General features: G+C 41.2%; 1 protein-coding gene across 32 annotated transcripts in view; it reads right to left on the bottom strand.

Moving 5' to 3' along the window:
• MAPK8IP3 (mitogen-activated protein kinase 8 interacting protein 3) overlaps positions 1 to 15,052 on the bottom strand; it is a 69,364-nt gene that overhangs the window by 42,560 nt on the left and 11,752 nt on the right. For 11 of the 32 annotated variants that reach the window (XM_027469582.3, XM_072023813.1, XM_072023815.1 and 8 more), the window contains exons 2-6: positions 14,214 to 14,334; positions 13,402 to 13,472; positions 12,545 to 12,636; positions 6,428 to 6,451; positions 2,562 to 2,706 (exon numbers count right to left, since the gene is read on the bottom strand). In XM_027469582.3, coding sequence (XP_027325383.3) covers positions 2,562 to 2,706; positions 6,428 to 6,451; positions 12,545 to 12,636; positions 13,402 to 13,472; positions 14,214 to 14,334 — 453 coding nt within the window. The other 21 variants (XM_072023818.1, XM_027469594.3, XM_072023824.1 and 18 more) reach the window with 9 other exon arrangements.

Raw genomic sequence — 15,052 nt, 5'->3', positions numbered from 1 at the left:
AATTACCCTGGCCTTTCATTTATTTTTGGTTATACATCTGAATTTTATATTTATCTGAAGTATGTTCTTTATCAGCCTACCAGCCTGCCCTGGAGAAATTCATCTCAAACGTAAACACTACAAAGACACTCCTCTTCACAGTCCAGAAGGTCTATTAAACTTCACTGGTATCCTCCTTCTATTGTCCTGATTGCTCCATTAACGCTAAATATTCCACTAACTGTACAGGTCTCCTCTGCAGCCTAGGAGGCATTCTCCAGAACCCATAGCTCACACAAAGAATACTCTCCACAACCACCACTTACCTACAGCCATACCTGTCAACCTCCTAAACATCAAATGTGTAGTAGTGACCTCCAAAATGCATTGCAAAGGCCCAACATTCATAGCAGTCATATGTCACCATGAGTAGCCACAATTGTATGGTTATAACACTGAAAGCATAGTACATAAAAACAAAAACGTTAAGGACTTTCAACTCCAAATTATTATATAAAATAAATGTACAACTGAATCTAAAAGTAAAGTAATAAAAACAGCAGCTTAAACAGAAAATAGTAATAAAAAGTAGAAAAGGACACTTAAAACATAAGTACAGTATGGCCCCATGAAATAGAAAAACTAGTCAGAAGAGTCAGGATATACAGATTGGGAAGGTGAGTTACGTGTGTGCAGTCAATGTCAAGAAAATATCAAGAGCAGGTGAAGAGGCAAAGAGTGTACGAGCACTACTGCTGAGATTTCAGTCATGCAGAATAGTTGAGAAATAGCACTTCAGTCAGAGTAAGTAGCTTGCACAAGAAAAGTTCTGCATTCCAAATTGCAAATCTAGCAAGTCAGTTAATCACTCCCTTTAATTATTCACAGGTTTGTTCCATACTTTTAGGAAATCCACCATAACACATTAACCATCCAAGTCTTCCATAGCCCAAGCTCTCTATCTGCAAACTATCAGCTGTCCTCCTCAAGACCTGCTGATTTTTTTTAACAAGCACCAAAAAAAATCCCAGCACTACTCATCAGACACATGTAGTATCTGACTTCAGTAGCATAGTACTACCTCTGCGCAACGTTTTCCTGTAACCAGAAATTGACTTTTTGTCTGACGCCACCAAGAATAAATTACTAAATGATCAAAGCAGTAACCCTCCATTATCTGAACTTGGAAATCAAAGCTTACAATTTATTTGCATTCCTGTTGTATTCTCCTGCAATGGAGATACTGAGTTATCAATGAGATCCACTCAACTCTCACTAAAAAGCTTCCAGAAGCTCTGCAATGGCATGGCTTAAAGAATTATGCCTTCAGAAGTCTGGAAGGTGGATCTAACCCCAGCTTCCTACCAACTCTCCTCTAAAAACTTATCACTGCCACACACGCCTCATCACTAGAGAGCTCAAGAGCATGTCCATACCATAGTGTACAGCACTGACTGGAGACCCCAAGGAACAGACTCCTTCCAGAACTAGAAGTATGGTCTCTGTACATTTTGGTTGCTGCATGCATCCCTGCAGCAGTGGTGTGTTGGCACAGCACTAGTCTGTCTGCAGTAACGCATTCATACCATATCTTCATTTCCTCATCCTTGATTATGCTATTGCTCCATGGCAATGCTACCTATTAATTATAGGCAAAGTCTTCAGAAATGACTGTAGGACCTAGCAAGCATTCTGCAAGTTGCTACATTTCCCAAGACTCTGTGCCTTTAACACTACAGCAAGGGTTAGGTTTCAAATCCTATCCAAAGATCTTGATTTTGGATTTCCAACTTCTGCAACAGCAGAGGCTTGACACAATGCTAAGCTCTGTGCTGTGCTGGGCCTGGCTACTTTCCATTGCCTGTGTCAAAAAAAAAAAAAAGGAAAAAAAAAAAAAGAAATGAAGTTGCTAAAGTTGCTGCTTCGTGTTCTATGTAATTGAATTTGTCAGAATTTCTTGAGCTATGCATCAAGGAGGCCACTTGGATGTAAACAGTGTAAGTCTAGAGCAATGGACTAGATGTGTGAGAAACTGAAGAGCTTGAAGCACAGTGCAGGACCTGGGCATACAGAGCTTTTAGTATCCCTTTTTACCAAACACAGGAAGGCCAGAACAGCGATAAGTCAAGAAGAACAAACAATTAAGAGCAAGTGCAACCCAGTCCCTGGCCCCAGCTGAGGTACAAAAGCACTGTTCTTATTGAGGGGGAGAGAAGGGTCAGGTTTCATCATTTCCTCTCCCAAATAAGACAAAAAAGGTGTAGGATTTATCTTCTCTAAATTACTAACTGCCTCCCCACACATTCCTTTCAGCTTCGGGCCAGCCAAGTAAAGGAGATTAACACTGGTGCAAGGAGTAAAAAGAAGCATGAGGAGCTATATTAAATCCCTCCCATACTTTATGCCAGATCTGTGAAAGGATATCCTCCCACCTACAGTACAGCTACCACCGGAGTAAATGCACAGCAGGAAGAGGCTGCAAAGGGTTATGGACACGGATTTATCTCCACCTTAATGAAAACATGGGATGCTATTGACAGTGGAAGAGTGGGAAACCCTTGCTCCGTGATGGTCTATAAAACCTTGTAGCTGGAGTTGGACTGCAGCTGGCCGAGGTCACTCAGGTGCCAGTGGTCCAGTGTTGGGACGATCTTGGCCCCTATCTGCCCACGTACCATGCCATCCGCGAGGGGGAAGACATTCAGAGAGTTAGGACGTTCCTTCCTGCTAAACAGAGAAACAGAGAGAGAGGGAAAGCCAATCTGTTAGCTGCTTACAAGGGTCTTACACAAAAGAAACAACACACCAGCTTATGTGAAATATTCATCATTAGAAACTGAGTCGCACTCCTCACTTAGCAGCTGTGTGGATTTCCAACCCCACACCTCCAAAGGGTTGTCTGTTCAGACCCAGGGTGTCTATTGGTAGAGCCATGAATCTTCCTGGGGAGAGTCTAAGAAGGCAGAGGCATTCAAATGACCAAAACAGGCAAAAACAACTTCACTATCAGTATAAAATATTGTGGGGAAATGGAAAATGCAGAGAACTGAGCTGATTTAAGCCAGTGTATCCTCTGAGAAATGGAGGTGCTGTGAGCTTCAGTAGACAACTCCCACAAAAAAAAAGAAAAAAAAAGAAGATCCCAAAGATTCTAGAGATGTCATCACTGAAACAGGAAAGAGGCTTAAGTGAGACATCTATGTGCCACTTTGCATATTCCACCCCAAATCTGATTTGCACCAACAGCAGAAATCAGTGGGTTTTGGATCACTTCAAATATTAAACAAGAAAAGTAATACTTGGACTCTCTGATCCCCTCTCCATATCCAATTATAGCTCACTGAAAATTCAGAATTTAAAGGAAGTTATAAATGAATTCATATGGCCAAATGTCTGTAACTGCATTCTCTTCAGCCCCCTCCTTTATTGCAAATGCAGGTGATTAGCTAGCTTGGATGTGATTCTGAATATACAAGCTGGTACACATTTTGAGACCAAGTTCTAGTGGGAAAAAACGTAGAACAATCAGTAGAGGTGGAAAAGGCTGAAACAGCATGCTGAAACCAGCATCCACGTTCATGCCGGAGGCGCAAGACTGTGGGGACAGACCACAGCTCCGCTTTGTGCATCGCCCCAGCAGCCTCTGCTAGCTGGACTAGTGGCCTTTGAGATGAACTGAGCCGATCCTGTGTGGCATTAACCCAAAAAGAGTTTAAGTGATGGTTTGTCACCTACTCCTGGATAGGACTATTCACACTTCACTGCAGGTTTCTGCTTTCTGGTGCAGAGAGTGATGAAATCTGCCATTCTGTACACCAGCATTAATAACAATAGACCTTTTATGTACCTTTCTTTAATGATACTCAGCACTGGTTTAAATTGCTATGCAAAAAATGTTTGGCTGTGCATAAAGTAGTCAGCTCAAACTGCCCAACTGCCAATGTTAAGGCTTGGAAATCAAAGAAGGAAGGTGTCTAATCAGCACTGACATTCCAGAAACAGGGTACCAGTGAGCATCTCCTCAAAAGACAGAGATGTGCCCCCCTTCCCCATCAGGCTCCAAGCCAACGCTGTGCAGTGGTGTTCCTGGACACAGAAATAATTTTTGCTAAGACTCAGTTAAGCCACCCCCACAACCACTTCATCACAGGGTGGGACTGGATGACTTCCAGAGCTCCCTTCCAACCCAGCCTGCTCTGTGATTGTGATCTGTGACTGTGGACAAAAGGACTGCAGCAGCACCTAAGGCCGCCCTAGGGCTTACTCACACACACTGACACAGGGGCTGGGGCACAAGACAGCTCATTTATGAAGAAAGAAAGTGAAATGTCTAACAGAATAGAAACGTGTGGAGAAAAATAGCCCAGCCTTTCCATTCTCAACAGCAGAGCATGCTGCTCCCTTGTGCCACTGCAGCTTCTGCTGAGGAGTAACTGCTTACCGTGGCCCATCTTGGGAGGGAAGAGAAGGAAGAAGGGTGTTTTCAGTGTGGTCCAGAAAGGATATTTGGGATGCACTTTTCCTAAGAATCTCCATTAACATTGTCTCCTGAAAATCCTAAAGGTTCATATACTGAAGTTTCATAGATAAACCCTCTTACAAAAGCAGCACATGTATGTGAATTTTAAAGGAACACAGATCACAGACGCTATCTGACTGTATTCACTTTTGCTTATAGAGAACACACTACTGCAGTTTGCCCAAATACTGATTTATCACCTCCATCCTGCCATTTACACCTGCTCCTAATAAGTCAGGATGCAAGATTTGTGACAAATCCCATTTACCTCTGAATGTCTTCCTGCATTTACCTCTCCTTATCCTACCTCTGACACTGAAACTCTTTCAACAGTTTCAAACAGCTGTTTTAAATTTATAAATAACATGCTAGGGAATTTTTTCCCCTAAAATGAAATATTCGCTCTGGCACTGTACCCGTGAAAAGTACCATCAATTATACACAAGAGATCGTTAAATGACTCAAAATTAAAAATTAGAGCTTTATGCCACAAAGACAAAATTCCTACTTTGACAGTTAAAGACATAACTTCCGAAGGGTCCCAAAGATTCTACCCTTTGTCAGTTAGAAAAAAATATATTTCAGGCCATTTTCTGAGCTGTTTTAACTATTAGTTTTTTATCTTCCTTCTTTCTTCAAGTTAGAAGGGTGGTCCTAAGGGATTCATTCTTCACAGCTGTATGTAATTGGAGAAAAGTCCCTAACGCTCTGAAACATTATTTAAAATAATTTATTTCTACAAAACAAGTGGTACAGTTAGACTATCTAACAATATGCTATAAACGCTTTTGTGATTAGAGTGGTATGTCCTAATGTGGCAACACCGCCATATAAGAAATACCAGCCATCCCAAACATGCTGACACAGATACTGAATTATACTTCCTCTTCAGGTAAGATTTATTAGATTTCTTTTGTGAGCCCACAGCTTATTTCTAGATTCTTATGAAAACACATTTAACATGCTAGGAAATGTAGCACCCCACTGAATGTACACTGATCATATGAACTTTATTATCCATGCTAAACAAAGAACAGAGGTATGAAGTCCCAGCAGCAGCAGAAGTTGTAGGATCTTCAGGAAGGTTGCATCAGTTCTAATGTAGACTGTTAGGAGAACTGCATTCCAAATTTCCTTTCTGAATTTTGTTGGAAACACTTTCCAGCCTCTTCTGCATCTCCCACAGAAGAGCAAACACTGCTAACTTAAGCTTTGCAGTACTGGGGCTGACTTTGTCAGTCTTCAAAGAAGTTTAGAGTATCCTCAAGGTTGGCATAAATTCTGAGTGCTCACTACAGCCCTTTGTGCCTTTACATACCTAAGCCTTTCTGGTACAGGGGGACTCAACACTTGGTTAGTTCCACTTCATGTTACAAGATAAACAGCAAACACCTCTATAGAGGTTTGCAGTAGCCAAAACCTGGGTGAGAATGCTCTTTCAGTAACATCCTACAGCTTATAAAACTTTACAAAACGAAGTTTGTCAACATTTAAAAATGAGAACTGCCCTCTTTGTAGGCTAAGGGGGCACAGAACTCACTGCCTAGCCCAAAGTCAGATGTGCTTTCTGAGAGTTACTGATGACATACATTTTCTGCCCTGCTTAGAACATATGCGTATTTTGTACTCTTTCAATAAAATAAGGGAGAAAATAAAGCTTTATTAAGTTCTGGGAAGTGAAGTGTGAATATCCAATCGCACAAGGCTGATCCTGTTTTGGTACAAGCTTCTTCCTGATGTGGCAGCTTGTTGCCCTCCCTTTGCATCAGTTAAGGGAAGTGGCACACGTGAGCAAGTCTAATGCAAATGTCAGTAAACAAAGAGGGCAAACAGGCCAGAACAGTACATTTCCAGCACCACACCACTGCCACTCAACTGCAACCTCCAAAACCACGATTAACAAAATTAAGGTGCAACAATAGAATTTACCTTTTCCTCCATGACTGGCGATGACTGCAGTGACAAACATAACAGCCAAAACACAGCAGCAATCACACAAAAAGCAAGACAAAAAGAAAGAAAGAAAGAAAAACAACTATTAGAGAACAAAGGTCATGCAAACATGCAGCCCTACGAGAGACAGTGTAAAGAGACAGTGTATGCATGCGCCCTAAATCGCGCTATGTGAAGGTGTGCAACATACTCTTTACCCTCTCAGGTGGCAGTAAATACCCCAAAAGTTCTCGCACAAACTTCTCTCAAGTGACAGACAAACACACTTTGGGTACGTATGGTCTTACACAAATATGCACCTTCAGAGCCTACCATACATAAAACACCCAAGCACATTCATGGATGAAAATAGGAAATGATACCTGTATCTTCCCCAAAACATCAGTGCACCAACAAACACAAATGGTGGTGTTCGTCCACACACAGCTGTGCGGTGACACAAAAACACATCTTTAAATGCTTGTGCCCAACAGGTAAACGCAGCACATGCTTGAACAGTGCAAAGCTTGAAATGAAGGAACAAGTCCCACTTCCCACTGGTTGTTCCTACAAACTCAGATAAAGGCCTGTCAGGGACTTTCACAGAAATACAGTGCTGCTTTTTTTTTTTCCCTCTTCCAAGAGACTAGCAATATGCCACACTTCAAAGCATTCACCCAATACAAAGAAGCAATTCCTAAAAATTCTTGAAAATGAAACTTTTGCCCTTCAACCCTTAGAATGGTGGCCCTGCAGGTAAAACCAACAACGCTTTTCGCTATCCATCTCTTTCACTGAATGATGACATAAAGTCACAATTAATTTTAGCTTATTTGAAAATTCAGGAAGGGAAATCTCATTAAAACCAATTTCTACTGCGTACTCCAATCCAAACTTGGCAGGTGCATACGCATAGTGCCTGTTTAAGGAGGGAGGCCCTGAGCATGCTTTTGCCTACAGCACCTTTAGATTTTATCATCTAAGTAACTGCACAGATATATTCTTATTTACAGAAGGATAAGTGGGAAGGGAAACAAGGCTAACCTACTCATACCATTACAATTGTGACCAGGATTAGACTGGGGCAGTTGTAAATGAAAAAAGTAGTCTGATGAGAATGTCTTTATGAACATTTGCTCTCACACTCAGAAGAGCACCTATAATCTACTGGCTCTTTTTATACCATGATTCCTCTTTCTAGAAGAGGAGGAGAAGAGACCCATCATACCCATCTCTTTTACCTAGAGAGGGTACTATCTGTCTTTTGATATTTTTCCTACATAGATTTTTATATTTTGGACAGTTCATTTGGATATTAAGTATAATCTGCAATCAGGCAATGGCTAGGATGCCAGACACCAAACGCTGTCTTCTGTAATTGTTTTTGTTCTTCTAAGCCATTCTCTGTTGGGACACTGATTTATTGTTTTGCAGAAACATAGTACTGAGCACTTACTATTCAGACCACTGAACAACTACCACAACCTTTATTTCATCCTCTCTAGAAGGAATACTGTAAGATCCTATTTTCTGAAAAGACTATTTGATCCTCAGAAGAGGAAGGGTAATTAACTGTGGCTTTCCTTCCTTTACGTACACACTGTAAAAAGGCTTTGGTAGCCTTACAAATGAGACGATAAATACCTTATCAACCAAATAAATGAAGGATCTCTTTTTGAGATACCAATATACATGTATTCCCGCTGCAAATTATTCTTGCAGCCAAGCCTGCCAAAGTATTTTTAATTGATAGCGAATGTAATGAAGTAACACTACTCACTGTTGTTTGTTTTTGTTTTCCCCTGGGGGAGCTTGAGTCATGCAGCAATTGTGATTTAAGTACAATTGTCATTTTAGAAAAACAGAGAGAAGGCATGTGCAGTTGACCAAATTTCAAGTTTTGAAATGCTTGGGATTTCCAAGACTATGGAAAGAGCTCATCCAGACCAGAATGCTCCTGGTCCAATTCCTTATAGATCTGATTAAGAACTGCACTATAAATCAGAGAGCACATGTAGAAGAAAAACTAGATGAGTCAGTCTGCCTTTCAAGTTGAGGTAAAGGCTGTTTAAAACCATGATCTTGCTCCCCCGAGATATTGCTGAATCTTCTCTGTCTAGTGGATGGCAGGGTAGCTGTGCTTCTCTGCACAACAAAAGAAACAGAAGCACATGTGGACACTTTACTTTCAGCTACATTGTGCCATGTCTGCTCAGCAGCTCACAGCCTACCCAGTCTCCACCTGAGACATGGAAAGAGTAGCAAGATACAGATGCAGACATCAGCACGGCTGTACTTTCTGTAAAATGTCCATGAATTTCAGATGGGCAAGCTCAGCTGGACTGAAAATGTGAGAAACAATCAGCAGCCAATAACACAGGCTCGAGTGAGGATCTCAGTGAAGAAGCATTTTTATTTGCAATTGCAATGGCAGGCATCCTGCAAGGAGGAGCGTGCTGCAGGAATGCATCATAACCTTATATCCCCTATTACCTGACGCTTGATTCCTCCAATTTCCTCACTGGTGGAGTACTACAACATACTAGACTCTTTTTACTATGCTATGTGTGTACAATTTTATTTGGCCAACCTTTAATTTTTCCTTTCTCCCTTTTTATTTTTTCTTCTCTCATGACTGGAGGGGCCTGTGATTCTTTGTTTTTGCTGATTTTGCAGCTGCTTGTTTTTCTTTGCCGTCCTTATTTTGGAACAGGGGGACCTTCCACTGTCCCACTGTGTGCTTAACACCCTGGCCACATACTGTTATGCCTGCACAATCACTTTCGAATATGCAAGGTTAGTAGAATTTTCCACTGCAAAAACACAACTATAATTCTCATAACAAGACCTAGCCTACCCTGTTTATCCTCTACCATAGAGTGTCTAAGAGCTTGTGTAAAGTCATCTGACAGCAAAGGCACGCAGTGCAGCAGAAGCCTCAAATACGTATGTTTTTGCAGTAATTGAGCTCATTTTCCTTCTGCATCCTACCTTCCTTCCAACAACAGGTCTATGGAAGGCTTTGCGCCATATTTTCCACATATGCAATGATGTTACATTGCCAAAAGTTGTGAACAAAACTGTTAATGCCATCAACCTTGTGTGCATACAACCATCTAGGGTCACAGAACCATCTAGGTTGGAAGAGACCTCCAAGACCACCTAGTCCAACCTCTGACCTAACACTAACCAGTCCTCCACTACACCATATCCCTAAGCTCTACATCTAAATGTCTTTTAAAGACCTCCAGGGATGGTGACTCCACCACTTCCCTGGGCAGCACATTCCAATGCCTAACAACCCTTTTGGTAAAGAAATTCCTCCTAATATCCAACCTAAAACTCCCCTGGCGCAACTTCAGCCCCTTGTCCTGTCACCAGGCACGTGGGAGAACAGACCAACAATACCACCAGTACAGAACCAGAAGATAAGCCCCCCAGCCCAGCAGGATGCCCCACCTTCCATTCATACCCACCACTCTGGCATAAAACAGAGTGCTAGCTGGAGAAGGAATATCAAGGCTGCAGTGAACCTGGAAGGAGTCTCAGGCTATTTACCAAATGTTCTAAAAATTCATGGTTTTTACTACTCCCTTTCTGCGTCCTTCAAACCTCTTTCATGTGGGGAGGCAGGAGGCTGTCTCTTTTTCTCTCCCTTTTTTATTCTTACAATACTATTTCGGCAGTTTGAATTCAGCCTTCCCCAGAGCCGTCCAATTCAGCAAAAGGAAGGCACCGCTTCTAGGGTACTTGTATTTCTTAAGCCAAAGCCTGAAATTTCCTTTCTTCTTCATTACCTCAAACCTAACTGACATTTATTCTTGCTATTTTTCTTCATTAATGATTTTGCTCTTTCTTCACATCCAAATTCTGCTTACTGCTCCTCTTTCACATATCCTCATCCCTAAACGGATTATATCATTCTCGCTTCAAAAAGGTTCATGACTTTCTGCTTATCAATTTTCCTAGTTTTGTCATATCCATGTCTTCTCCCAGGCTGTCCTTTGTGTATAGTCTGACATGCCGTACCTGTTCTTAGCCTAATGCTTTCCAAAGATTTGGTTTTTGAGAGAAGCACAGCAGTATTAACTAAATGAAGTTCAGAGTTATTAAGAAAGACCAGTCAGACGTATTCTCTAAGACACAAGAGAGGACACACCTATCGGGCAGTCTTTTTTGAGTACTCCCATGCAGCTGTTCTTCCCCTAGCTAACAATGCTCTAATCCCATTGCAGCAGGCTACCAGATCTGCCAAGGCGCCGTTTGCCCTCAGTGAAGCCATGCTGACTGCCACCAGTCACCTCCTTATTTGCCATGGGCCTCCACGCGGTTTCCAGGACGATCTGCTCCATGATCTCACCAGGCACACAGGTGACACTGACTGCCCTGTAGTTCCCCAGCTCTTCCTTTCTTCCCTTTTAAATAGGGGGGTTACATTTCCCCTCTTCCAGTCAGTGGGAACTCCACCAGCCTGGCACAATTTCTCAAAGATGATTGATAATGGCTTAGTAACTTCATCTGTCTGTTCCCTCAGTACCCTCAGATGCATCTCATCAGGTCCCATGGATCTGTGCACCTTCAGGTTCTGTAAATGGTCTCCATGCTGATCTTCTCCCACAGCAGACAGCCCTTCATTCTCCAAGGTCCTGCCTTTACCTTTTGGGGCCGAGGTTATGTGGCTTGAGCTCTTGCTGGCCAAAAAGTCTAAGACTTTGGCCAAAAAGTCATTGGGTACCTCAACCTTCTCCATATTCCAGGTAACCAGGTCTCCCATTTCCTTCTGGAGAAGGCCCAGAGTTTCCCTACTCTTCCTTTTTATTACCAATGTACCTATAGAAGCCTATCCTGTTGGCCTTGATGTCCCTGGCCAAATTTTATCCTAACAATGCTTCAGCTTTCCAAACCTGATCCTAGGCTGCTCGGACAACGTCACTGTATCCCTCCCAGGCTACACATCCTTGCTTCCACGTCCTGTAGGCCTTCTTTTTCTGCTTGTGTTTGGCCAGGACCTCCTCGTTCATCCATGCAGGCCTCCAGGTGTTTTTGCCTGAGTTCCTCTTTGTTAGTATGCATTGCTCCTGAGCTTGGAGGTGACCCTTAAATATCAACCAGCTTTGTTGGTTGATATTTTGGTATATTACCGTATTTGATATTTTTGGTTTCTTTTCTCTTACCTTCAGGGCTTTGTCACATGGTACTCTATCAAGCAGATCCCTGAGGATTGCTAAAGTCTGTTTTCCCAAAGGCCAGGGTTAGCTGGCTAGTTTAAAGCCCATTAACAGAAATAATAATTTGTGAGAGATAAAAATCGCCACGGAAAACGTATTTTTTATGTCTCAGTGGCTCAATAAGTTGTGCTCATTCTGAGTAGATTTATATAATGTTTTGTTTGATTATTACTTCTCTAACCAGTACTTATGAAACATTGCTTTCTTTTTTTTTTTTTTATTTTCTTTCTTACCCCAAGGGCAGTATTACTGGTATATAAAACACATCTGTAATGAAATCAATGCAGTTGCAACTTTTGTGCTTTAAATTTGGTCTAAGACTACAAAATACTAGGGTTTTTGTGTACTGAACTTCGTTACTACTACTGTCATTCTTTAAACAAAGGCTGGTTCTATGAAAACGGGGGAAAATCACTTTCTTTCTCATAAGTAGGTCTATTGGGTGACTGACCTGCAGAAATTTTCCCTTGAAGAAATTGAGGAAAAACTTATATAATGGCTAATGGATTTAATTGCCACAGTTTTGCTGGCTATCACACACATGCACACAGGCATTCACACAAATAAATACTCTCTGCCACCTCCATTCAGTTTACAGATAAACCTTTTACATGCTACCTGAGAATACAAACATATTTTTCCAGATGTCCTCCGCCCATGGCAGTGTGATAAGGTCTAAAGTTTCTAAATGAACACAAAAAACTCCTCTTCGTAAAACCTTAGAAAACTTACCTATAACTCACCCACAACCATTACAAAAAACTTCAGCTACAATCCATGCCCAGAGGGAAAGATCCTTCTTCTGGTTTGTTTCTCTGTCAAATATGTGCACTCAGTTTACAAGTTCCTGGATGGCATACATTATATGGAGAGGTTATGGCCCTACCTTCTCCCAGGTACACTGCTCTCAGTTTGATTATTTCCGCCAACCTGCTGCATCTTGGATCGTTCAATGTGCTCCACATAAGTCTGGATCATCTGCGAGGAGAAAAAAAATCCATGAGCCAACTATAACAGAAGAAAAGACTCAATTTCTGCTTTTGTTTGATTTTCTCAACCATCCGTTTCTCATTTCCCTTTTTCTTAAAGAACAAAACAAAACAGGTGAAATAAGATGACACTCCTCAACTTTGCTCTTCTTCTAAGCTGATGACATAATTGAATGGAATAAATTGACAGAAAATCTGTCAGAAAATTATGTCAGAAATGACTTAGGATTAACCAAGAACCATGAAAAAACATATTCAAAAATAATGTAAAAGGTATCCTGGAGGCTGGTTAGTAGCAGGAGACGAGGCAGGGGGGCGCTCTTCATAGAATAAAAACCTGGTGACTTTGCAAGTGACCTATAGATGTTATCTTGTCCAACCCCCCTACTCAGGCAGGACCATCCAAAGAAGGTTGCCCAGGACCCCACCCAGATGGGTTTTGGGTATCTCCAAGTATGGAGACTCCATAACCTCCCTGCACAAACTATGCCAGCACTTCATCAAATGCACAGTAAAGAAGGGCTTCCTGAGGTTCAGACAGAGCCTCCTGTGTTCCCCTTTGTGTCTTATCCTGTCACTGGGAACCACTGAAAAGATCCTAGCTCCATCGTCTTTTCATCCTCTCTTCAGATATACCTGATGTTCTTCAAGATTCAGAAGCTCTAGTTCACTCTGGTAAAGATGAATTTTTTGACATGATTTTATGGGCAGGCTAAGAGTTTGTTTGTTCAGAAATAATGAGATGATAGCCTACCTCTGTGTGACGCTGATGTAAAGCATTATACTCTTTCTTCATTTCTGATTCACGCTCTTCCAGTCGTGAAACTATTAAGAAAAGATTCCAACAATTAGCTAACGTACAGATCAGTCTCCCCAGAGCAACTAGAGAAGTTTCAAAACTTATACTACAAAACAGGCACACTTTGTTAGAAATGAACTCATATCTACTGAATGAAACAAACCGAAACAGAGTAATGCAGAGTAGAGTCGCTGGTTTTCATTACAAACTTACTTCATGGGTACCAGCATGTTCCCAAAACAGGCAGACTGGGTGGTGCAATAGAAGTGCAGAAAAAGAGCACTAGCCAGGTACCCTATAAATGTGGTGGTTTATCAAATTAAATTATCCTCCGGGGTGGGTGCCTCCCAGCTGTTTGAGTACAAGAAGTATTAGACAAAACATGATGGGAACTTCAACCAACAAAATGCAGCTGCACCTGTTAAGAAAGCATGTGCATAAAAAAAAAAGGAGGTGCTGTTCAAGCGCAAGAAGAAACTGGAAGCCAGGTACAAAAACCTTTACCAATGGCCCAAATCTTGCAGATGGAGAGACAAAGCACGTTCCATGCCAGAGAAACACTGAATCCTCTGATAAATTAGCGTATCTATAACCCATCCTTTAGATGACTCAATTTTATACCTAAGAAAGGGATAGCCAGAGATTTCAGCTTTTGCGTAAGTTACATTAAAACAAACAAACAAAAACATGAAATATTTGCACAATAGCTGTTGCATGGTCATGTAAGGCAAACTGTATAATCATGTCTGGTGCACAACTTTGCTTACTCTGATCTGCATAGTTTTTGGTCTTCAGCTCCAACTGTCGAGTCTGAAATTCAAGGTGTTCCACTTGGATTTGTAGTTCTTTCTTCTCCTGCTCCAGTGCATCTTCAAACTCTATAAACTTCTGTATAGGGAAAAAACAGGAGGAGGCAAGAATGAGAAATAAACTTAAAACACATTTGCTCTTTATGACTTTGCCTCTTTTCTCTTCCCTCATTAAAAAAAAAAAAAAGCATAAATTTTAGAAGAGGAGATAAGAATTTCTACGTACTGGAAGTACTACAATAGCATTTAACGGAGCTGAAGAAGGTATCTTACAAGAGAAAGTAAAAGATGCATTCTGTGTATAATTAACATATAAACTATGGTCCAACATAAACCAGTAAACCAGTGCAATTCTATCATCTTCAGTAACATTTTTCTTTCTCATGCCAGGCGGAATTTTGATGCCTGTTTATTTTATGTCAGAGAAGACAAATTCTATGTCTATGGTCATATATTAATGACTACGTATGTCAGAAACCTTCTTCAGAGTGATTTGTGTATTTGTGCAGTTTTAGAAAGCTCTGACTGTAATTCCTGCTGTGCGTAGGTTTTGCAGGAAATCTGCAAGTCTTGTGGAAAACCTATCCACAGCTGTCAGACTTCATAGTGCCTTTGCAATCCACTTCCCAGAGCTTTAACCAGAGGTTAGAAAAAGTAAATAAATAAAATATAGAGAAGAAAACTAACAGTTAAAACTGTAAAAATTAGAGTAACGTTGAATGAAGTGATTCTGTAACTCTTGAGTCACTGAGAAATTCCAAGAAGTCTTACTTTTGACAATTTCATAAGTTGTGTTA

Source organism: Anas platyrhynchos, chromosome 15 (assembly GCF_047663525.1).
Source record: "Anas platyrhynchos isolate ZD024472 breed Pekin duck chromosome 15, IASCAAS_PekinDuck_T2T, whole genome shotgun sequence".
NCBI lineage: Eukaryota > Metazoa > Chordata > Aves > Anseriformes > Anatidae > Anas > Anas platyrhynchos.
This window is presented reverse-complemented; position numbering and strand designations above follow the sequence as displayed.